The sequence below is a fragment of the Chiloscyllium plagiosum genome, chromosome 2 (genome assembly GCF_004010195.1).
Source record: "Chiloscyllium plagiosum isolate BGI_BamShark_2017 chromosome 2, ASM401019v2, whole genome shotgun sequence".
Lineage (NCBI taxonomy): Eukaryota > Metazoa > Chordata > Chondrichthyes > Orectolobiformes > Hemiscylliidae > Chiloscyllium > Chiloscyllium plagiosum.
Genome location: NC_057711.1, coordinates 27126609 through 27151205, shown reverse-complemented (window position 1 = coordinate 27151205; position 24597 = coordinate 27126609). Strand labels below are relative to the sequence as shown.

General features: G+C 41.4%; 1 protein-coding gene across 8 annotated transcripts in view; it reads left to right on the top strand.

The window, feature by feature from the left end:
- Nucleotides 1–24597, top strand: part of sorbs2b (sorbin and SH3 domain containing 2b) — a 308354-nt gene that overhangs the window by 200289 nt on the left and 83468 nt on the right. For 4 of the 8 annotated variants that reach the window (XM_043706014.1, XM_043706043.1, XM_043706032.1 and 1 more), the window contains 2 exons: nucleotides 17517–17600; nucleotides 18323–18388. The exons of the other annotated variants lie outside the window; for them this stretch is intronic. In XM_043706014.1, coding sequence (XP_043561949.1) covers nucleotides 17517–17600; nucleotides 18323–18388 — 150 coding nt within the window. The remainder of the gene's footprint in view (nucleotides 1–17516; nucleotides 17601–18322; nucleotides 18389–24597) is intronic. 8 annotated transcript variants of the gene reach the window in all.

Here is a 24597-nt window from a genome sequence, read left to right as displayed (position 1 = left end):
TCATGCACTTTGGTTGGAAGAATTCAAAAAGCAGACTATAATTTACAAGGAGAGAGACCCCTAAGTGTGCTCAGCAAAGGGATCTGGATGTTCTTAGTGCATGGAGCACAAAGACATTAGCATGCAGATTAGCAAGTAATTAAAGTAAATGGAATTTTGGCCTTCTATTGCTAAGGGATTGGAGTTTACAAACAGAGAAGTCTCCTTAAAACTATCCAGGGTGTTGGTGAGGCCATGCTTGGAGTAATGTGTATGGTTTTGATCCTGTATTTATAAAAGGATATATCAGCATTGGAGGCAGTTCAAAAGAAATTCACTAGGCTGATTCTGAGATGAAGGCATTGACTTTATCAGGAACAACTACATATGCTACACAGTTCTTTATTCATTAGAGTTTATAAGAATGAGGGATCTTATTGAAACAGCCAAGATTTTTAGTGAGCCGGACATGGTAGATATTGAGAAGACGTGTCCAGTTTTGGGGTAATCTCAAAATAGCGGATCTAGTTACGGAGGATGGAGACTTTCATTTAAACTGAGATACAAAGTAATTTATTCTCACAGAGAATAGAGAGTGTCTGGAATTCTCTACCATTGAGAGGCTAGATCACTGAAAATATTTAAAGAGGAGGTAGGTTTTTGAAATAGCAGGCTGTGGAGCAATATGATGAGCTGGCAGGACAGAGGAGTTCAAATCGAGGGCATATCAACAGTGATCTGAGTGTCAGGGGCAGCTATAAGTCACTGAATGACCAGGTCTGCTCCTATTACATATGGTGTGTTATGTCACTCAAGACCCTGCTTGCTCCCCATGCTCCTGATCCAATAATTCACTCTCTCCCTGTTCTGCTCTCTCTCTCTGTTCTTGTCCTCTCTTTGTTTCCCATGGCCCTTGCTCCTTCTCTCCCACGCCTCCTTCATGTCCAGATATTAGTAGGCAGCTGTTTCTCCTGGCTCTGGCTGTCTCAGTGAAGGCCTACAGTGTGAAGCAGACATACATTGATCATGAACTAAATAGTAAATCTTATTTTTTCCCAGAAAGCAGCACTTTCATACTGATATTGTTCGATAGAATTGTAATTCAGATGGGGTGATTACTAATGCATTTGTAAAGGGCTCCACACCAAATCATAAAAACCAAGCTGCTCCAGATGCTGGAAATCAGACTGCTGGAAAAGCTCAGCAGGTCTGGCATTTTCTTTGGACAGAAAACAGAGTTAACATTTCGATTTTAACATTCCAGTGACACTCTCTCAGAACTAGTTCAGAAAGTCAGAATCATGTGTTGCTGGAAAAGCTCAGCAGGTCTGGCAGAATCTGTGAAGTGAAATAAAAATTAACGTTTCGGGTCCAAAGATCCGGTCACTGGACCCAGAATGTTAACTTTGCTTTCTCTTCATAGATGCTGCCAGACCTGCTGAGCTTTTCTAGCAACTTCTGTTTTTGCTTCTGATTTACAGCATCCGCAGTTCTTTCATTTCCTCCAAATGATGTTTGATTTAGACCTTTGACTCAGATTGTGTTCGATAATGACCTTGCCGGTACACTTCTGTAGTCTACTTTTGGTTTATCTGATAATGTTTGTTGCCATCAGCTACTTTTAACCCTGGTTTCTCAACAGTTTTTGTCCTTAATTTTGCTAAATGACTTCGTTTCTGAACATGACCAATAAACCCATTTGGTTATGTTTTGACAAGTGGCCCTCTAATTTAACTCTAACCTGAATGATGTGCAAGGCATGTGCATGTTTGTGTTCACATGATTTTAAAATAATTCTCGCCTTTCAGTATTGAAGTATTGTCACGTAGTAAGACAGGAAATAAGTCGTCTTAAGTGAACTGCCATCTTTGCAAATTTAGCTCTCGCAATATCTGTTATGCGTGGCTGTCTTGGTTTGTCTGATCAAGATAAAATTTGTGCACAGTGGCAGCATAGTGGTTATATCACTGGATGAGTAATCCAGAGACTTAGGCTAATGCTATGAGAAAGGGGTTCAAATCCCATCATGGCAATCAGAATTCTGATTCAAAGCATGTCTAATGTTGACCATGAAACTATTCCTGTTTATCATAAAAATGCATCTGGTTCAGTATTGTCCTTCAGGGAAGGAAATCTGCTATCCTTACACTTACACATGCCACAATACCTGGAGAAAGCATTGTGGGTCACACTGGCACAAAATGTACTTTAAGACTTCAGCCTCGCACCAAGAATACTCAGTAGCATTACTGATCGAGCTGGTCATGTCCTACAGGACATAGTGCCTAGACTGGGCCTGTGGCAGGTAATGAGGGAACCAGCAAGAGGATAAACTTAACATGACTTCATGCACAGCAATCTTCCTGTTGAAGATGCAAGGATCAATGATGCCATTGGTAGTGTTGACCACTGCACAGTCCTTGTAGAAACAACGTCCCATCTTCACACTAAGGATAACCCTAATATGTAGTGAGGCACTAGACCATAATTTGATCAAGCAACTCAAAACTGAATTTCCAGTGAAGCATGGTGGGCCACTAGCAGCACAACTATATGCAACTGATGTCCTGGTACATAACATACTCTACTGTTACCATCAAGCGAGTGGCTAACCATGCATAAAAGAAGAATGCAAAGGGAGGCCAGGACCAGCAGTCATACCAAAAAATGAGGTGTTAGTCTGGTGAAACTGCAAAATAGGACTGCTTCCACAACAGAAACAGCAATTGAAAGAACCAAGCTTTTCCATAATTATTGGGTCAGATCTGAGCTTGCAGCTTCAAGAGAGTTTAAACTAGTTTGGCAAGGGGGTGGGAATCAGAGCCACATGTCTGAGAGGGGGTCAGTTGCAGATGGGGCAGTGACAGGACGTATTGAATCCATCAGGAAGGTTTCTCACGCGATGAAACAAAGGGATCGGTTAAAGTGTGTCTGCTTTAATGCAAGGAGTGTCCGAAATAAGAGTGATGAACTTAGAGCATGGATCAGTACTTGGGACTACGATGTTGTGGCTATAACAGAGACGTGGGTTTCACAGAGGCAGGAATGGTTGCTTGATGTTCCAGGGTTTGAACATTTAAAAAGAACAGGGAGGGTGGAAAAAGAGGAGGGGGTGTAGCATTGCTATCAGAGTGCATGACAGCTGCAGAAACAAAGATTGCTGAGGAAGGTTTGTCTACTGAGTCAGTATGGGTGGAAGTTAGGAACATCAATGGAACAGCCACTGCATTAGGGGTTTTCTACAGAGCCCCTAATAGCAGTAGAGAGATTGAAGAACTCATAGGCAGGCAGATTCTGGAAAAATGCAGAGGTAGCAAGGTTGTTATTATGGGTGATTTCAACTTTCCCAATATTGACTGGAACCTCCTTCGAGCAGGTGGTTTGCATGGAGCCGTTTTTGTCAGGTGTGTTCAGGAGGGTTTCCTTACTCAGTATGTAGACAGACCGATGAGGGGAGAGGCCATTTTGGATTTGGTGCTCGGCAACGAGCCAGGACAGGTGTCAGATCTCGTGTTGGGAGAGCACTTTGGTAACAGTGATCACAACTGCCTCACATTTAGCATAGCCTTGGAGAGTGAAAGGAGCAGTTACCGAGGGAAGATATTTAATTGGGGAAAAGGAAATTATGATGCTATCAGACAGGAGTTGTAAAGTACAGACTGGGAACAATTGTTCCACAGAAAGGGCACAAGTGGAGACTATTTAAGGAGCAGTTGTTGTGAGTGATGCACAAATTTGTTCCTCTGAGACAGACAAGAAGGGGTAACATTAAGGAACCTTGGATGATGAGAACAGAGGAACTTCTCCATCAAAAGGAAGAAGGCAGCTTACGTAAGGTGGAGAAAGCAAGGATCTAGCACAGGTTTAGAGGATTACAGGCTTGCTAGGAAGGAGCTCAGAATTGGATTGAGGAGAGCCAGGAGGGGACACGAAAAAGGCTTGGCAAGAAGGATTAGGGAGAACCCAAAAGCTTTTACTCATACGTGAGGAATAAGAGAATGATCAGGGAGAAGGTAGGGCCAATCAGGGGTAGCGGAGGGAACTTGTGCGTGGAGCCTGAGCAGATAGGGGAAGCGCTAAATGAGGTTTTTGCTTCAGTTTTCACCAAGGAAAGGGAACTTAGTGTAAATGAAAACTTTGAGGAGCTGGGATACAGTCTTGACCAGATCAAGATTGATGAAGTTGATGTGCTAGAAATTTTGGAAAACATTAAGATTGATCCTAGGCTGCTCCAGGAAGCGAGAAAGGAAGTTGCTAAGCTGCTGGCGAGGATATTTGCCTCCTCACTCTCCATGGGAGTTGTACCGGAGGATTGGAAAGAGGCGAATGTTGTTCCTCTTTTCAGGAAGGGTAATAGGGAAATCCCTGGCAATTACAGACCAGTCAGTCTTAGGTCTGTGGTCAGCAAAGTTTTGGAAGGAATTCTGGGGGATAGGATTTATAACTATTTGGCAAAGCGTAGTGTGATTAAAGGCAGTCAGCATGGCTTTGTGAGGGGCAGGTCATGCCTCACAAATCTCATTGAGTTCTTTGAGGAGGTGACAAGACAGGTCAACGAAGGTTGAGCAGTGGATGTGGTGTATATGGACTTCAACAAGGCATTTGATAGGGTTCCCCATGGTAGGCTCATTCATAAAGTCAGGAAGTTTGGGATACAGGGAGATTTGGCTATCTGGATTCAGAATTGGCTGGCTGACAGAAGGCAGAGAGTGGTTGTAGATGGAAAGTATTCTGCCTGGAAGTCAGTGTTGAGTGAGGTCCCACAGGGCTCTGTACTTGGGCCTCTGCTCTTTATAGTTTTGGATGAGGGGATTGAGGGGTAGGTTAGTAAATTTGCAGATGACACAAAGGTTGGAGGTGTCATCAATAGTATAGAGGGCTACTGCAGGCTGCAGTGCGACATAGACAGGATGCAGAGCTGGGCTGAGAAATGGCAGATGGAGTTCAACCTGGATAACTGTGAAGTGATGGATTTTGGAAGGTCGAACGTGAATGCTGAATATAGGATTAAAGACAGGATTCTTGGCAGTGTGGAGGAACAGAGGGATCTGGGTGTGCAAGTACATAGATCCCTCAAAGTTGCCACCCAAGTGGATAGGGTTGTTAAGAAAACATGTGGTGTTTTGGCTTTCATTGACAGGGGGATCGAGTTTTAGAGCCGTGAGGTTTTGCTACAGCTCTACAAGTCCCTGGTGAGACCACACTTGGAATATTGTGTCCAGTTCTGGTCGCCCTACTATAGGAAAGATACAGAGGCTTTGGAGAAGGTGCAAAGAAGGTTTAACAGGATGCTGCCTGGACTGGAGGGCTTACCTTATGAAGAAAGGTTGAATAAGCTCGGACCTTTCTCTCTGGAGAGAAGGAGGAAGAGAAGAGACCTGATCGAGGTATACAAGATAATGAGTGGAATAGATAGAGTCAATAGCCAGAGACATTTCCCCAGGGCAGGTTTGACTGGTACAAGGAGTCATAGTTTGAAGATATTAGGAAGAAGGTATAAAGAAGACGTTAGAGGTATGTTCTTTACACAGAGAGTTGTGAATGCATGGAATGCATTGCCAGCTGTGGTGGTGGAAGCAAAGTCATTGGAAACACTTAAGCGACTGCTGGAAAAGCACATGGAAAGCAGTGAGTTGAGGGGTGCGCAGGTTAAGTTTCACATTAGGATTAAACCTCGGCACAACATCAAGGGCCAAAGGGCCTGTTCTGTGCTGTATGTTTCTATGTTCTATGTTCTATGCCTGGTCATGAATGGTGATGGACAATGAAATAACTAACAGGAGGGGAAATTTCATAATAATTCCCTTCCACAATGATATGGAAGCCTTGCACATCAATGAACAAAGCAGACGCCTGAAACACTTGCAACCATCTTTAGCCTGATGTATTGAATGGATTCTACATCTTAGAACATAGAACATAGAACAGTACAGCACAGAACAGGCCCTTCAGCCCACGATGTTGTGCTGACCACTGATCCTCATGTATGCACCCTCAAATTTCTGTGACCATATGCATGTCCAGTAGTCTCTTAAATGTCCCCAATGACCTTGCTTCCACAACTGCTGCTGGCAACGCATTCCATGCTCTCTCAACTCTCCGTCTGAGGCCCTCAGCATCACAACTGCCAGTTTTCAGCTTGTTTCTCTGTTTGGAGTCATATCTGGTAGAAAGGAAGATATTTGTGGTTGTTGGAAACCACACAGCTCCAGGAAATCTCTGCAGGAGTTCCCCAGGGTAGTTTTCCAGGGTTCAAATACCTTTAGCTACTTCATCAATGACTGTCCTTCCATCTTAGTCAGAAGTGGAAGTGTTCTCTGATTATTATACCATGTTCAGCACTATTCAAATGCCTTAGATTCTACAACAGTCCATGTCCAAATGCAACTAAACCTGGACAACATTTAGGCTTGAGTTGCAAGTAACATCCACACCACACAAGTGCCAGGCAGTGACTTTCTCCAGTAAGGGACATCCAAAGGAGTTGCTATTGCCAAAACCCTCTCAATCAACATCCTGGAGAATTACCACTGACCAGAAGCTGAATTGAACCAGTCCTATACTGTGGCTACAAGAGCAGGCCAGAGTCTAGGAATCCTGCAATACTTAACTCAGCTCCTGACTTGCCAAAGCCTGTCCAACATCAGGTCAGGAGTGCAATGCAGTACTCCTCACTTGCCTGGATGACTGCACCTCCACCAACACTCAAGATGTTTTGTACTATCCAGGACAAAGAAGCGCACTTGATTGGCATCACATCCATTAGCTCCTACCTTCACTTTCTCCAACACCAACACACATTAGCAGCAGTGTGTACTGTTTTCAAGATTCTCCTGCAAGTCACATCCATCCTGACTTAGGACTATATCAGCATTCTTTCTCTGTCACTAGGTCAAAATCCTAGAATGCCTTTCTAACAGCACTATGGATGGCCCTACATCAGAGAACTGCAGTGGTTCAAGAAGGCAGCTCACCACCACCGTCAGGTCAATTGGGATAAGTAATAAATGCTGGCCCAGCAGTAATGACCACATCCAAGAAATAATGCACCAAAGTGGAAAACATTAAAATTCACAAAAAAATTGGAAATGTACAAAATTGTTAAAGGAATGTATGATTGGAAAGTATAAACTTTTGACAAAATTTCCATCAGTTTAATTCCTTTTATGTAAATCAACTGTTAGAAAAATGTTTGTACAATTCTATGTTTATTCATTCCAATCCAATATCAAATATTTTATAAACATACAATTTTAGTGATTGTCATTCTTGAGGAGAAACACGAGCCAGCAATTCAGTGGAAAGACGAAGGAAGTTAGACTCTTAGGCAGAAGGAATTGTTGGCTAATTGCTTTTTTTTAAGCTGACTGGCATGTACTCAAATAGGTATCCATTGATTTTTCAATCTGTCGATGCTGTTTTGCTATTCTCACTGCGACGTGAAAGTTGTAGTTTTAATTTTACTTTTCCATCTCATGTCAGACTCTCACATTCCTGGGAGAGGATAATACAGGCTTTGCTTAGAAAGAAATGTGAAAATGTATTTGGGAAGTGATTTTTCTTGCAATGCTTTATCAGGAGTTATTCATTTCTGCAAAATAAAAATGAGAAGCATTAAAAGCATGAAGGATATACAACAATGCAGGAGAAAGATTCACTGTGCTCAACTACTCATACATCACTCGGCACAATAGAAAAATCTTGGATTTGGCAGCCATTAAGAATTATTTGTATGTTGGCTCCTTAAACCTGTGCTTTTCTGTGACTCACTGAGATGTGTTGATTGCACATACCCCCATGTATAAATTGCACTCCTTATGCGCTGGAGTTTTATAGGACCAGAAATAGTTCTCACCTATGAATCTAGGTGATTAAAAAATGTGGGATCATGACATTACTGCAAACCACCAAAATGACACCACGGTGCATTACCTTTTGTACATTTTCTATTTCTTGCTGAATGCTGTTTTTTTTTAAACATGTGGGAATGTACATAAACCTTCCACAGTGGATACCTCAATAGGTACACAGCTGGTACGTTTCAAATCTTGAAACAACAATGTGAATGTTTTTGAAATAGCAAATGTCAATATTTTTATCATTTTTCATCGCAAAGATTTGATTGCAGATTGATGAGGAATAAATGTATGCTGTGGAAACCTCCCCCAGCAGGTGATGTGGTAATATTGCTTTCATGTGCAATTAATTACCAAATGCTGGAGATCTGAAACAAAAACAGAAATTGCTGATGGAACTCTAAGTCTGAGAGTACCTATGGGAAGAAAGCAGAGTTGATGTTCAGTGACACTTCAGCAAAAAGGATAACTTGTAATACTTGAATAGAATGCTGAGCATGTGTACTTTGCTTTTATGCTAGACATCAACCATTCCTAAGTTATTGACATTAGTAGCACAGTCTGAACCTCAAAATAACAGTTTACTCCAGATGATTTCTACACTGCATCCTGAAATTCTTGGCTGACCATGTAATTCAGTCTGTTACTTGTAGAGGATTATGCACTGCATACCTTCATGGTCAAAAGTTGGAAGTCTGAATGCCATTAATATGAACAGGAAATCCTTCATTAATCACTGATGCATGAATGTTTGGAAGTGATTGCCCTGTTGATGTATTAGAATTTCTCCTGCTAAAGATTGCAACCATTATCTTTCTTCTAAACTTTTGAACACTGTAGATGCACCTTTTTCAAGTGACTAAAATCTGGAATCATTCTGTCCAATTCTGCAAATAAATATAATAAATCTAATGAGTAGAGAATTGGATCCTGAGTAGGAAAAAGTGAGTGAGAATAAGGTTCTTTCTCAGTTTGGTGACCCATGGAATCAGGACCGTGACTGTTTAGAATGCATATTAATGACATAAAGGAAGTGAATGTAATCTCGCCAAATTTGCAGATGACACTAAAATAGGGGAAAGATCATTTGTGAGAGGGATACACACAGTTTATGGGGAGATATTAAAAGGTTAAGTGAAACATAATGTCAGAAAATGTGACGTTCATGTTGGAGAGCAGAGCAAGAGAACTGAATATTGTTGAATATTATTAAAGGAGAGAGAAAACTGTGGAAAGCTGCACAAAGGGACTTGAAACTACTCATACGTGAATCACAAATTAAAAGGCAGAGGGTGGTGCTAGAGGATTGTCGTTCAGATTGGAGGCCTGTGACCAGCAGTGTGCCACAAGGATCGGTTCTGTGGTCACTGTTGTTTGTCATTTCTATCAACAATTTGGATGGGAATATGGGAGGTCTGGTTAGTAACTTTGTGGATGACTCCAAATTTGGTGGTACAGTGCACTGTGAAGAAGGTTATCTAACAGTACAATCTAATCTTGATCAGATAGGCCAGTGGGCTGAGAATTGACAGATGGAGTTTAAATTAGATAACTGTAAAGTGTTGCATTTTGGTAAGGCAAACCAAGGGAGGACTTATACCTGGTAGGATAGTGGGACCTAGGGATGTAGATTCATGAAAGTAGCGTTGCAGGTAGACAGGGTAGTGAAGAAGACGTTTGGTAGCTTGACTTCATTGGTCATTGAGTACGGGAGTTTGGAGTGTCATGTGGCGGCTGTAAAAAACTTTAGTGAGGCCACTTTTAGAATACTGCGTACAATTCGGGTTGCCCTGCTATAGAAAGGATATTGTTCAACTTGAAAGGGTTCAGAAACAATTTGCAAGGAGTTTTAATGAGAGGCTAGGTAGGCTAGAACTTTTATCTGTGGAGCATTGGAGGCTTCTGACAGTTTATAAAATCATAAGGGGCTTAGAGAAGATGAACAGCCATGATCTTTTTCTCCAAGGGTAGGTGAGTCCAAAACTAGAGAGGGCATAAGTTTAAGGTGAGAGGGGAAAGATTTAAAAGGGACCTGAGGGGCAACTTTTCATAACTGGTGGTTTGTGTGTGGAATGAACTGCCAGAGAAAGTGGTAGAGGTGGGTACAATTAAACATTGAAAAGACATTTGGGCATGTACGTGAGTGCGGGGTACGTGCAAAAGAAGGGTTTAGAGGGGTATGGGCCAAATGCAGGCAGATGGGACTAGTTCAGTTTAGGATACCTGGTCGCCATGCCTGCGTTAGAATGAAGGGTCTGTTTCCATGCTGTATGACTCTGTGATTCTAGGTATAGCAGGAATGCTAAAGGAATGTTGGTTCTTATTTCAAGGGAATTGGAGTAACAACTAGGGAGGTCTTACTGCAACAGTCCAAGGTGCTGGTGAGACGCTATCTAGAGCCCTTTGAGCAGTTTAGGTCCCTTTATTTAAGGAAAGATATCATTTTGTTGGAGGCAGTTAAGAGAAATTTCACTAGGATGATCCCTTCTATAGAGGGATTGTCTTATGAGCAAAGATTAAACAGGTTCGGACTGTACTCCCTGGAGTTTAGAAGAATGAGAGGTAATCTCAGTGAGACATATAGGGTTCTTAAGGGGCTTGACAGGATAAATGCTGAGATTATTTTTCCCCTCATGAGAGACTACGAGAAGAAGGCATAGTCTTAGAATTAAGGGACACCAATTTAAGACTGAGATGAGGAATTTCTTTGAGAGGGTTGAGATTACATAGAACATAGAACATAGAACATAGAACATAGAACATAGAAGGGGTGAGGGGGGGGGCAGAGTCCTTGTTAAGGCTGAGACAGATTGATTTCCTGATCAACCAGGGAATCAAGACTTCCCAGCAAAGGGCAGGAAAGCAGATGTGAGGAATGTTAGATAAGCCTTCATCCTATTGAATGGTGGAGAAGGCTCGAGGGGCTAAATGGTCTACTCCTGTTCCTATTTCTTATCGTCTTAAATCAACTGAACCATGAGATACTAAGCAGCAGGGGAGTCAGTCAATCCAAGTGTTGCCCAGAAAGAAGTACTGAAACCTTTTACCCAGCTATTCCTCCCTTGTTGACAGACGAAAGGCAGGGAGCCGACTAGGATTTTAATTAAGCAAATCCTTCTTAATTTCAGCCTTTAAGTACCAATACTTAATAGAAAACATCCTTGCATTTGCATTGCAACATTTGCCTCTTATTTCATCTAACTTTATTTAACCTTTAACTCACTTCATTTAACTTTAGCTTTAAATGAATCCATGTTTAACCCAAACTCTAACTTTAAATCTATAGGTTTGGCTTAAATAAAATGCTGCTTCAATTCAAGTGAATTGGCCAATTTTGTTCTCCATGTAGGCCTCACCTCATGCTTCTTTGACTTAGAGTCATAGAGATATACAGCACAGAAACAGACCCTTCGGTCCAACTTGTCCATGCCGACCAGATATCCCAACCCAATCTAGTCCCATTTAGAGTCATAGAGTCCGAGAGATGTACAGCACAGAAACAGACCCTTCGGTCCAACCTGTCCACGTCGACCAGATATCTCAAACCAATCTAGTCCCACCTGCCAGCACCCAGCCCATATCCCTCCAAACCCTTCCTATTCATATACCCATCCAAATGCCTCTTAAATGTTGCAATTGTACCAGCCTCCACCACATCCTCTGGCAGCTCATTCCATACACGTACCACCCTCTGTGTGAAAACGTTGCCCCTTATGTCCCTTTTATAGCTTTCCCCTCTCACCCTAAACCTATGCCCTCTAGTTCTGGACTCTCCAATTTCAGGGAAAAGACTTTGTCTATTTACCATATCCATGCCCCTCATAATTTTGTAAACCTCTATAAGGTCACCCCTCAGCCTCCGACGCTCCAGGGAAAACAGCCCCAGCCTGTTCAGCCTCTCTCTATAGCTCAAGTCCTCCAATTCTGGCAACATCCTTGTAAATCTTTTCTGCACCCTTTCACGTTTATTGTCAGCACCCGGCCCATATCCCTCTAAACCCTTCGTATTCATATACCCATCCAGGTGCCTTTTAAATGCTGTAATTGTACCAGCCTCCACCATTTCCTCTGGTAGTTTATTCTATACACGCACCACCCTCTGGGTGAAAAAGTTGCCTCTTAGGTCTCTTTTATATCTTTCCCTTGTCACCCTAAACCTCTAGTTCTGGATTCCTGGGGGTTATAAAATCATAAGAGGCGTGAATAGCATAAATAGATCTTGTCTATTTATTCTATACATGCCCCTCATAATTTTATAAACCTTCAGGGAGTACAGCCTCAGCCTATTCAGCCCCTCCCTATAGCTCAAATCCTCCAAACCTGGCCACTTCCTTGTAAATTTTTTCTGAACCCTTTCAAGTTTCACAACATCCTTCTGATAGGAAGGAGACTTCTTTGCAAGTATCTTCAAGTATGGTCTGGAAGGCTGCACCAGAGAAAATTCATTTCTTCTGATAACTTATTTGGAAGTGTGTTCTGTTTCCAGAAAGATGTCTGGCACTCAGCTGATGAATTGATCGAAGTCTGATCACATTGTTCAATCCTAGCCAATGGAGCTAACTGGTAACCAACTCCCAAATATTTACACAAAGTCATATACAGCGACAATCCATACTCCATGAAAGGTAATGTGGTGCTAGTATGTTTAAAGGCACTATGCCACATGCCTTATTTGGTCAGGAAATTGCAGGTCGCAACATGCACTCGCTGCAGTTTTAACTGAGGCCAGAGTTTAAACTAGTTTGACCAAAATTTCAGGCAGGCTTGATTGTATCTCTTAACCAGTGTAGTAGCCATCTCTGCTGCTGGCCACATGGCCACACAAGGGATGAAGCTAAAATTAAAATTGGTGAGTGTGTGTTGCTTTGCAACTTGACTGATGTGATTACCAGAAGAGTCAGATCTATCTGTAGGGGAAAAAAAATTGTTCCACTTTCAAACTCTTTTCATTATCGTGGCTATTTGCAATTCACTGTTGCAGAATGAGATACATATATCATTTCTAAGATCAATATGCAATGCTATCCTTAAACCTTAAAGAGCTTGTTCAGCACAGTTCTACTTCAGATCTCCTGCATAATCTTATTTGCTTAAAGGCCTGTTTCGATTTTGTTAAATTGTTTTCAGAGATCCTATTAACTTTTTATTTGGATGTTGTGTTTAACCCCTTGATCACCATTCATGCAATTCAGAAGTTCTTATGTGGATACAACACCTTTTTGTCTTTCAGTCCATTTCCATTTCCACCAGCTAATTTGATGGGGATCCTCTATTTAATTTCTATCATCTGATCTTTTTTTAAAAAAAAAGAAAAGCACAGCTTTGAGATGGCTGCAGTGATTATTAGATTAATTAACAAGACCTAGTCTGAACTGAAACTAACAGGTCATCCAAATGATTGCACAATTTGGGATGACAGTTACCTGCAAATTATCCAACATGGGGAAAAAGCAATGAAAGCAGTCAAAGGAATACACAAAGGAACTTTATGTCAGGCAACTGCCTTTGGGGCAGAGGAGAGAGAAGAAAATGCATTCATAACAGTAGAAAAGTAGCCTGCTCTCTTTTTCACCATTTCACCCAGTTTTTCAAAAGAACAGTACCCTGTAATAAAGAAAATTGGAGAAACATGCATTTATTGAAAGTTCAAGGATATCTACAGATTTCACTACTGATGCGGACCAAGACATCAATTAACCAACCATGGTATCAGGCCCCTCCCCCAAGTCCCTCCTCCCTACCTTTTATCTTAGCCTGCTGGACAAACCTTCCTCATTCCTGAAGAAGGGCTTATGCCTGAAACGTCGATTCTCCTGTTCCCTGGATGTTGCCTGACCTGCTGCGCTTTTCCAGCAACACATTTTCAGAAAATCAGTTAAGGCCAAAACATTGAATGTTTTCAAGAAAGAGTTAGATATAGTGCTTAGTGCTAAAGGGATCAAAGTGTATGGGATGAAAGCAGGAATATGGTATTGAATTGGATGATCAGCCATGGTCATATTGGCTTAGACCTATTGTGAGGTTAATGAGCAATAAGTTAGAATGTGACACAGCTTAACTTCTGTGTATGGTTTTCAAAGAGCTAGAGAGTGACTGAGCTATAAAGACCAGACTAACTTTTGGAGTCCTAGAAACATAGGAAACAGGAGCATGAGTAGGCCATTTGGCCCTTTAGTCTCTTCCAATATCCAATATGACCATGGCTGATCATCCAATTCAATACCATATTCCTGCTTTCATCCCATACACTTTGATCCCTTTAGCACTAAGCACTATATCTAACTCTTTCTTGAAAACATTCAATGTTTTGGCCTTAACTGATTTTCTCTGGCAGAGAATTCCACAGGCTCACCAGTCTCTGAGTGAAGAAGTTTCTTCTAGACGGTTTACTCCATATCCTTGAGCTGTGACTCTTGGTTCTGGACTCCCTGGGCATTGGGAACATGCATTCCTACACTTACCCTGTCTAGTTCAAGTTATAGGTTTCTACGTGATCTCTGTCACATTCTCTGAACTCCAGTGTCTATAGTCTTAACTGATCCAATCTGTCTTCTGTCACTCCTGCCATCCAGAAATCAGCCCAGTAAACCTTTGCACTCCCCCCATAGCCAGAATATCCTTCCTGAGATAAGGAGACCAAACTGTGCACAGTATTCCAGGTGTGGTCTCACCAATGCCCTGTTTAATTGTAGAAAAACATCCCTGGTCCTGCACTTGAATCATCTCGCTGTGAAAACCAACATATCATCTGCCTTCTCTACTGCCTGCTACACCTGTGTGCTTACTTACAGCGACTGGTTATAAGGACACCCAGGTCTTGTTGTATCGCCCTATCCCAATCTATCTCCATTCAGGTAATAATCTGCCTTCCTGTTTTTGCTACCAAAGTGAATAACCTCAAATTAATCCACATTATACTTTACCTGTAATTCATTTGCCCACTCACTCAACTTGACAAAATCACATACTCTTCAAACTTTACCCCCCACCCAGCTTTGTGTCATCTGCAAACTTGGAGATATTACATTTAGTTTCCTCCTCGAAATCAATAATATATACAGAACAACCTCGATTATCTGAACGAGACAGGCAGAGTATTTTGTTTGGATTACTGATAATCTTTTAATGGGACCTTGAGATCTTGTTCAGATAATCGACCTTCGGATAACCGAGGTTGTTCTGTATTGTGAATTTTAAAAAAAAAAAGCTGTGGTCCCTGTGATTCCCAGAGCATCTTGTTCATTATCCAGTTGTATTGGCTGGACATTGAGTGAAGACGGAAGCAGGTTTTATTGATGCTGTGCTTGATCAAGAAAGACTGTTGCTGCTCACTGTCTGAACTCTCGAAAGAAGGGAGGCCACTGGAGTTGGGTACAAGGTGACTCCCATGAAGAAGAGTTAGACACTCAAGAAATGATTCAAACTTGCTACGAAAAGACATGCTTTGAATCATTGGCTATGCTACCAAGGATTCAAGAAATGCATTAATCTAAAATATGCTGAGCTCTAATCGTAGGTTTTTTCCTGTTTTGTGCCTTGTTAAACAGCCAATGGCACCAAAAAAAGGCAAATTCACCATCTCTCAATCTGATTATAAACACCAGAAGGTCAAAATGATTAGAGTTAACTGTAGCAGTCCTTTGTGTGTATATTTTATCTAGTTATATGCATTCTAGTTCAAAGCCCTTTGCAGATGATCAAGTCAATATTTAATTAGAGATTTGTGGGACAAATAAGCTCATAAGGATAACTATTTTAAACAAAACAATTTTTAAACTGAGTTGCACACAAAAACAAAATTGCTTACATACCATCCACATCTATGATTGTTTACCTCCTAGCCCTTCGCTTTATCAGTGCACTGATTCCTTCTTTAATTAACTCTCCATGCTACTTGAAAAGTGCCTCCCTTTGACCTTCCTCCTACAAATTACCACAAACTAAGGTTTTTTTGAAGTACTAATTAATTTATCTTGTCTTTCCCAACATGTATGTACCCCACTCCCCCTCTTTACAAATCTGACATTCAGCAAGGTTTTACAATTTCAAAGGAAAAGTTTTCAACCAATCAGAATAGAGGAAAATATACGGATCTGACACTGCTGCCAGCATATACCCCTGAGTTCCTCTGTAGCCATGTTCCTGTGGATCAAACTGTCCTGTTGGTTGGTTGGATTGGGAGGAAGAGAATAAAGCCTGTGTGTTTTTAAATGCAATTTAAATTGCAAAACAATTCACTTAGAAATGTTTACAGTTCATTCTGCTACTAATTTTTTTAAAAATCAAATAGAGAAATCGGGGCAGGAAAAAAAATAAGGTGCATCCTGGTTCAGCTAAAACAGCAGAATAAAAGTTCCTATCAGAATAATCCTGTGTGTGCCACATGCCAGCCCAAGAATTCTCCTCTCTCTTTCCCCTGGAAGCCAGCAGTGGAATTCTTAGGAGTAACTATAAAGAGGTGGGAAAGTAAATTCGAGGAGTGCTCATCTTCTGTCTTTCAAAGCCTTTTATGGATGGTAGTACCTACAATGCAGTGAAGTATTGATAGTAATGAATGGTGAGATATGTTTGCTACCACCCAGCACACTGGTCATGAGACTGGCTGAATGATTATAATCACTTATTACCTTTCACTGTCTGTAAATAATGAACTCATTGCTGACCAATTCTTAAGGAAAGCATAGTCACTGCAGTTACTTCAAATATCTTTCATTTGGGATTTGGCAATGAAAAAAAATTCTTGGATTTGCAGTCAATGCACTTGAAACTCAATGCTCTCCCTCGAACTACAGAGATTTTGATGTAGGCATGGGTAAATATCTTTACTTTCTCCAAAAAAGTCCTTTCAATGTCTAATTTCCTCAGTTTCTTGGTTAGGAAGAACTAGTGTGAGCTAGATGTGTGCCAGTGAGAGTCTTTCTGATGTATTTCTAAAAGTGAGATTTAACCTAAGCACAGCTACTCTCATGTTGCCTTTATATTGACACATTAACTTACTAATATTTGTTCTGGTGCATTTGCCAAGAAAACACCTCTTCAAAACCGACTTCAAACAGAATCTTTTTGACAGCATTAATCTTGACTTTAATTTGTTTTATATTCTTACATTAAGTACTTAAGTTTTCTTTAAAGGCATCTCTAAGTTGAACAACTTTAATTGTTGAATTCAGACAGTCGGTTTCAAAACAGTTGCAAAGCTGTCAGTCAGTTGTTTATAACTTGCTTGTTGATGATCTGTTTGCTGTACATTTGATCGTTCCGTTTGTGCCTGTGAAAGAAAGCAGCACCTCTCATATCACCTGTGCTGTCAGGAATGGCTTGGGTATTTGCTGCCCTCTGCTGCTTGTGCTTGAGAGAAATCCTATTAACTCCCAGAACATTGGATGCAACAGGGTGTTGGCTGCTTTTTAAATAAATACAAAGGTGCTCAACATAAACAAGAAGCGCTGAATGATACCTTTACAGTGTGAGATGAGTAACCACTTAAAAAGAAAAGTCTCCCTTTGATACTTCAGTTCGATATAGCATTCTTTATCCCTTATTATTTTTAACCGTAATTTAATTTTGCTTTTTTAAAATCTTGTTTCAGTAAGCGGAGTTTTGAGGTGATGTGATTTAACATTCCCACTTTGTTTAGTTTGCCTCTTTCCTCTCCCTTTTTTACTTTCACTTCTGCTTCAGGGTGGGCGAATAACCCCAGATGAAATAGATTTAGAAAACGAACCCTGGTATAAATTCTTTTCAGAACTGGAATTTGGACACCCGGTAAGTGAGGCCAGTGTGATGTGGTTTGAACAGTATGAGTTATCTAGATAGTCATAATTGCAGTGAACAGTGAGTATTCACTGTGAAAAGAATGATTGTCATGGCAGCGCCGATCACTAATTTGTAGTACTTCCCAAATAAAGTAAGTTAACAGCCTGTATTTTGTAGACAACAGGTTGTAGATTTGGAGTCAGGTTTTTTTAGGCTTGAATTGTTGCTTCCAGTTGATTTGTCTAGATCCATTGAATAACAGTTTGGAATAGTCAAGGGTGAATTTATTAAAATGGTAAATTGTAGCACTATCCACACTGTCACTACAAGACCCAATATTGAATTTGCTGTTTATCTTAAGAACTTTGCACTTTAGTTTTGTTATCATAGCCAAATAGTCTGTTAGCTTATTATTAATTAATGTGCTTTTTCAACCAATTACTTTAATCACAATTTGACTTATTTGCATCATTTGGCCAGTTGATAGCCAACATTTACAAATATATTTGCCAACTGGCAACTTTATTTAGGCCAGGACCTTCTGTAGAAAGACATGTTATCATGTCGGCTTTGCTTCATCATTTTCACTCTGTTGGTGTATTTCTGTGTTTATTTGATGCCAAGTATTGCATTTGGCTCCTGAGCTTTTTAACCATGTCACTTTTTTCATCTGTGTGTACCATTTGACTGTTCTCTGCACATCTCTCCACCTCTGCCTGTGTTGCCATCAGCCTCCCAAAAAGCTTTTGGATTATCTGCCAGAAAATTCTGCCCGTGTTTCAGCTGAGAATATAAAGGTAACTACTGATTCTTTACACAGTACTATGCTATCAAATCTTTCTCATCTTCACCCTTATTATCGCCCTGACCAGCAGCATGTGACGATCTTCACTTCATTAAGCTATTACAATCACTCAATGGTGGAGGCCCGTTTGTCACTTCTATCTGGTGTGTGGTTGCCGATACATTTCGGGAAATGCTGAGGGCATGTGCATAACAATCATCTGTCTGCAATTTTAACTAAAGTGTAAACTTTCTCATGATAATTCAGCACATGCTATTTATTAAATAATGGGCTGAAGAGTGCCATGCAGATCTTTTAACCATCCATAACCACATAATCATGGCAACTGGCCTTTTGATTTTGAAGGCTGTGATTCAAGCTTCGGTTCAGGAATCAAGCATGGAACTGCAGCAATGTCAGTGATTAAGTTGCTGGGCCAATAGTCTAGAGAGCACAGCCTGGATTTTTATTGGACAAACTGACAAATTCAGGAATGTGAAGGCCCTTCCAATATTCATGATAAGATAACGTTTAAATAAATCCATTCAAACTCCCGTCTGATAATTGACCTGACTGAACGATGGGGAAGCAACAATTGTTATTTGCAGACCTGTGTGAGCAGCCCCTCATGTTCATTAAGTGGGCTGGTGTTTTAGTGACAGCAAGTGTAGCAAGCCTCTGGTAGGCTTCAGCAAATAGGAAGTGTCTCGAGCTTTACAAGGCAGAAAGCAGCAGAAGAAAGATCAGTAATAGGTGCAGACCTGTGCAGTGGAGCTCACTTTAAAAGTTCCTTTTTGTACCTTTCCTTCTTGGGAATTCAACTCTCAACAGGATTACTTGACCCAAGAAGGTTGACCTGATAGTGGGGCCTATGCTGCTTTTGCTTCCAGGCCTCAGGTTGTTAATATTGCAAAAGCTATGAATCCTGACAATATTCCAACAACAAGACTTGTGCTCCAGAGCTTGCCACTACCCTGGCCAAGCTATTCCAGTATAGCACCAATTCTGACATCTACCCAACAATGTGATAAATTGCTCAGGTAAAATTGTCCTGTGACTCAGCAGTGCCATCCTGACCTATCCATCTTACTTCCCATCTATCCACTCATTCTCCCCCACAGACCTATTACAATCACCTCCCTCCTGCATCCACCTATTGCCATCCCACCTACCTTCTCTCCCAAGCTTCATCCCCACTCCCTACTTATCTCTCAGCCCCTTTTCCCCTCTCCAGTCCTGATGAATGGCTTATGCCCGAAACGTCAATTCTCCTGTTCTTCAGTTGCTGCCTGACCTGCTGTGCTCTTCCAGCACCGCACTTTTAAACTCTCAATCCCGAGCACTTGCAGATATTCTGTAGTCTTGCCTCATTGAATCGCAAACAAGTGTGTACAGATAAGCAACTCACTGAAGGAGGAGGCTCTTACATATATCTCATCCTCAATGATGGAAGAGCAAAAGATGAGGCTGAAGCATTTGCAACAATCAAATGGATGATCCACTTCAGCCTCCTCCAGAAATTCCCAGTATCACAGAATCAAGTCTTCAGCCAATTTATCAGGAAATGCCTGAAGTCACTAGAAACTGCAAAGGCTATGGGCAATGTCAACATTCTAGGCAAAAGTGATGACTGCAGACGCTGGAGATCAGAGTCTAGATTATAGTGGTGCTGGAAAAGCACAGAAGGTCAGGCAGCATCCGAGGAGCAGGAAAATTGGTGTTTCAGGCAAAAGCCCTTCATCAGGAATGTCAACATTCTGACAATTGTACTGGAGTCCTCTGTTCCAAAACTTACCATGTCCTGAACCACAGCTACAACACTGGCATCTACCTGACAATGTGAAAAATTGTCCTGTCCACTAAAAGCGGGACAAATCCAACCTGGCCAATCAAGAAAATTTACAGCCCAGGAACAGGCCCTTTGGCCCTCTATTACTGCCCCATCAGTCTACTCTCAATCATCAGTAAAGTGATGGAAGGTGTCACTAACAGTGTTATCAAGCAGCAACCGCTCAGCAATAACCTGGTCAGTGACGCCCAGTTTGGGTTCCGCCAGGGCCACTCAGCTCCTGATCGCATTACCCTGACCTCTTGACCTTGGTTCAAACATGGACAAAACAGCTGAATTCCAGAGGTCTACATCAAGGCTGCATTCAACAGTGTATAACATTGACAAACCCTCGCAAAACTGGAGTCAATCGAAGCTGGGGCCTAACTCTCTGATAGTTGGAGCAATACCCAGCACAAAAGCTGCACACTAACCTGACTTGGAACAATATCACCATCACTCGGTTGAAATCCTAGAACAACATTCCTAACAGCTGTATAGGTATCTATAGCCCGGGGACTGCATGGTTCAAGGAAGCAGATCAAAACAATATATTCAAGGGCAGTTAGGGATGGGTAATAAATGCTGGGCTAACCAGTGACTCCCCATCCCAGAAAAGGATAAGAAAAATGTGTTTTTTCCTCCTTGCCCTCCCTTGGTCAAAGTTTTTTGCAGAGTGGCTGTTTCTTTGCCAGGTTTCTTGAGATATCTCAAAACTCAAAATAGTGCTAGTCACTTTTGAAGAATCAGGAGTTCCTGATGAAGGGCTTTTGCCTGAAACGTCGATTTTCCTGCTCCTCGGATGCTGCTTGACCTGCTGTGCTTTTCCAGCACCACTCTGATCCAAAGGTATCAATCATGCTGTGTCCCTTTGAAATTCTTCCTCAATCCCCTCTGTTTCTCCATCAAGCTAGAATTTTCATGCCTCCATATTCTGTTTACAAACTCCTAGGTCTTCACAAGCTTGTTGTCACTTATATAAATGATTCGGATATGAATACAGGAGGAATGGTTAATAAATTTGCAGATTACATCAAAATTAGTAGTATAGTAGATAGTGAAGAAGGCTATCTCAGAGTCCAACTTGATCTTGAACAGATGGACCAATGGGCTGAGAAGTTGCAGATGGAGTTTAACTTAGATAAATGTAGGGTGTTGCGTTTTGGTAGGAAAAATCAGGACAGGACTTGTACACTTAATGGTAGCGTCCTGGGGAGTGTTGTAGTTCGAAGCAACCTTCGAGTGCAGGTTCATAGTTCCCTGAAGGTGGAGTCACAGGTAGACAAGATTGTGAAGAAGGTGTTTGGTATGCTTGCTTTTATTGGTCAGTACGTTGAGTATAGGTTGGGCAGTCATGTTGAAGCTATACAGGACATTGGTTAGTCCACTTTGGAATACTGCATTCAATTCTTGTTTCCCTGCTTTTGGAAAGGGTGCAGAAATGTTGCTGGGATTGGAGGGTTTGAGCTATAGGGAAGGCTGAATAGGCTGGAGCTGTTTTCACTGGAGCGTCAAAAGTTGAAGGGTGACCTTATAGAGGTTTATAAGGTTTAGAGGGGCATGGATAGGATAAATAGCCAAGATTTTTATCCCAGGGTAATGGAGTCCAAAACTAGAGGGCATAAGTTTAAGGTGAGAGGTGAAAGATTTAAAAGTTGACCTGAGGGTCAACTTCTTCATGTAAAGGGTGGAGCTGTCAGAGGAAGTAGTGGAGCTGGTACAGTTACAACATTTAAAAGGCAAGTGGATGGGTATGTGAATAGGCAGGGTTTAGAGGGAAATGCGCTAAATGCTGGCAAATGGGACTAGATTAATTTGGGACATCTGGTTGGCATGGATGAGTTGGACGGAAGGGTCTGTTTTCGTGTAGTTGATCTCTTTGACTGTATGTGTGGAGATATCCCTCTATAGTCCACTTAGAGCTGGGGGCTGTACAGTTAGATGATTTTTGGCAGCCATTTTTTGAACATTTTATGTTCAGTTCCAGTCCGTTTAGTTTTTTTACACAAGTCTACACTGAGATAATTCCTTTGTCCATGATATCGATCTTTAATATATCTGATGATGTTGCATCCACAGCCTCCTGGGGAGAGAGTTTTGCAAATTCTTTGATGAAAAAATATCTTCTCATGTGTTGTCAGCAAATTTGTGAATGGTCTGTATGTGATATTCTGCTTCTCTGTTTGCCATTTAAGATGTGAAATAGTGGAGGATATGAGTCTGAAGGGAGGTGTCAAGAGCCTATTGGCGTTTGTGTTTGGTGTTAACTGTCAGGTACTGGTGGCTTAAAGAAGCCCCCCCCCCCCCCCCCAAACTTCACCCCTTCCTTTTTGTTGGTTCCTCTCCTCATGATGCTTCTTTCCCATTCTGACTGCAAATTATTGTTCTGGAAAAATATCGGAAACTATTCATGCCTGCAGTTATAGAACTGTCTGAATTAAGGAACCAACGCCTTTTAAACCTATCCAAACAGTAGGAAGCCAGGAAGAAAGTCTGCCTTTTCTTCTCCTCCCCACACACTGGCCCTTGTGTCATGTTGCTCTTATGAGAGTCAGATCAGAAACCAGGAAGAATGGACAGTTCCTCCACTAAATCATGCTGCCCACTGGGCGGTCAGTTTATATCTTCAGGGAGCTGCGTGTTACACTGAAAAGGGCAGGTGGCCTATAAACTTAAATATATGGTAAGTTGGGACAATGGATTTTGGACCTGGTGACTTTTTTTCCTGTTCCTGATAAGTGATTTATCCCCTGACTGTCACATACTGGAGACTCTCATGTGGTATTCCAATTCTGTGAATCACTGCTCACCACATGCTGCAGCATTCAGTGTAGTTGCAGGGTTTGTCGAGAAGGGATCACATCCCATTTTGTTTTTCCCTTTTCAATTCACTGCCTGTCCACCCTCTTCCCCACTTCTGAGTGTAAATGTTTTCAATTGCTAATTCCAGAAGGGTTTTATGTATACAGATTGTTGTTAAACTGCAGTATTGTAATACATGGCTCATTCTCTCTGCACAGATTGCAAGAGTAAATTAAGAATCCAGAACCCAGTGACGCTAATTTATTTTCATTGGGACAATAATAGAGTGCTCAGTTTTGGGTTAATTAGACTCTTCATGGTAAATTGAGATCTAATTAATTTTCTTCCTGTACTGTACACTGAAGTAAGCCATGCTGATTTGTAGACAAGTGATGTTCGAATTTACTAATTGTACAAAATTGCTAAATGTTAGATTAAACAAAAGCTGCCTGGAACAATTTGTCACAAATAGGCAGTGGGGAACATTGAACTAATAAACCCAAATGGAAGTGGCATCACAAACTTCTTCTATGGAAGACTTTCACTGTTTAGCATGGAATTTCGCTCGTCGTATTTCACAACTAGAGAATAGAATGTTTGTTTTACTCGGTCTGTCAGTGTCCTGCTGCTGTTTGTGCGTCAGTCTTGTTCTGTTTCTCTGTCTCAGTGTGTTTTAGTTTACTGCGTTTTTGTTTAGTCTCTGTGATGTTCTGTTTCTCTCTTTATGGAGGTCTTTTCCCTAGGTTGTTCAAAACAAGGGGGCATATTTTTAAGGTGACAGATTTAAAAGAGACATGAAGAGCAACTTTTTCACACAGAATGTGGTCATGTGTGGAATGAACTGGCACAGAAAGTGGTGGATGCAGTTACAATTTGTAAAAGACATTTGGATAAGTACATCAATAGGAAAGGTTTGGAGGGACATGATCCAAAGACAGGCAAGTGGAACTAATTTAGTTTGGGAACATGGTCAGTGTGGACTTGTTAGATCAAAGGGTCGGTTTCCATGGAGGGACTAGATTGGGATGGGATATCTGGTTGGCATGGACAAGTTGGACCGAAGGGTCTGTTTCTGTGCTGTACATCTCTATGACTCTATGACTCTGTAAGTTGTATAGTAGAGAAGGAACTGCTAACCACATACTGGAGCTTTCAGTGTAGTCACTTAGTTTGTAGAGAAGGAATCCCATCACTTGGTGTCTTCTCCTTTTCAACTCACTGCTTCTCCACCCTCTTTCTTTACCAGCCTGTATTTGGGCACACTTGGCTAGAAAAGTTTCCAACTGCAAATTCCAGAAGGCGTTTATGTACAAATTATTGCCTGGGAGAGATAAAAAAAACAAGTCAAGAGGAACATTTGCTTTTGGCTTATAAGGTTGTGCACTGTGGCCACAACCTATGCATTTATTTAATATGACGTGTCAGTGCAGTACTAAAGGAGTGCCGCAGTGCTAGACATACCAGCTTTCAGTGAGATGGTAAATATAAAATCCATCCACTGTCCTGGCATGGCCAAAAAAGTTTCCAGGGTACGATGTGAAAAAGGCTGAAGAAGTTTTCCCAATGTCCTCACAAGCATTTGTCCCTCAGTT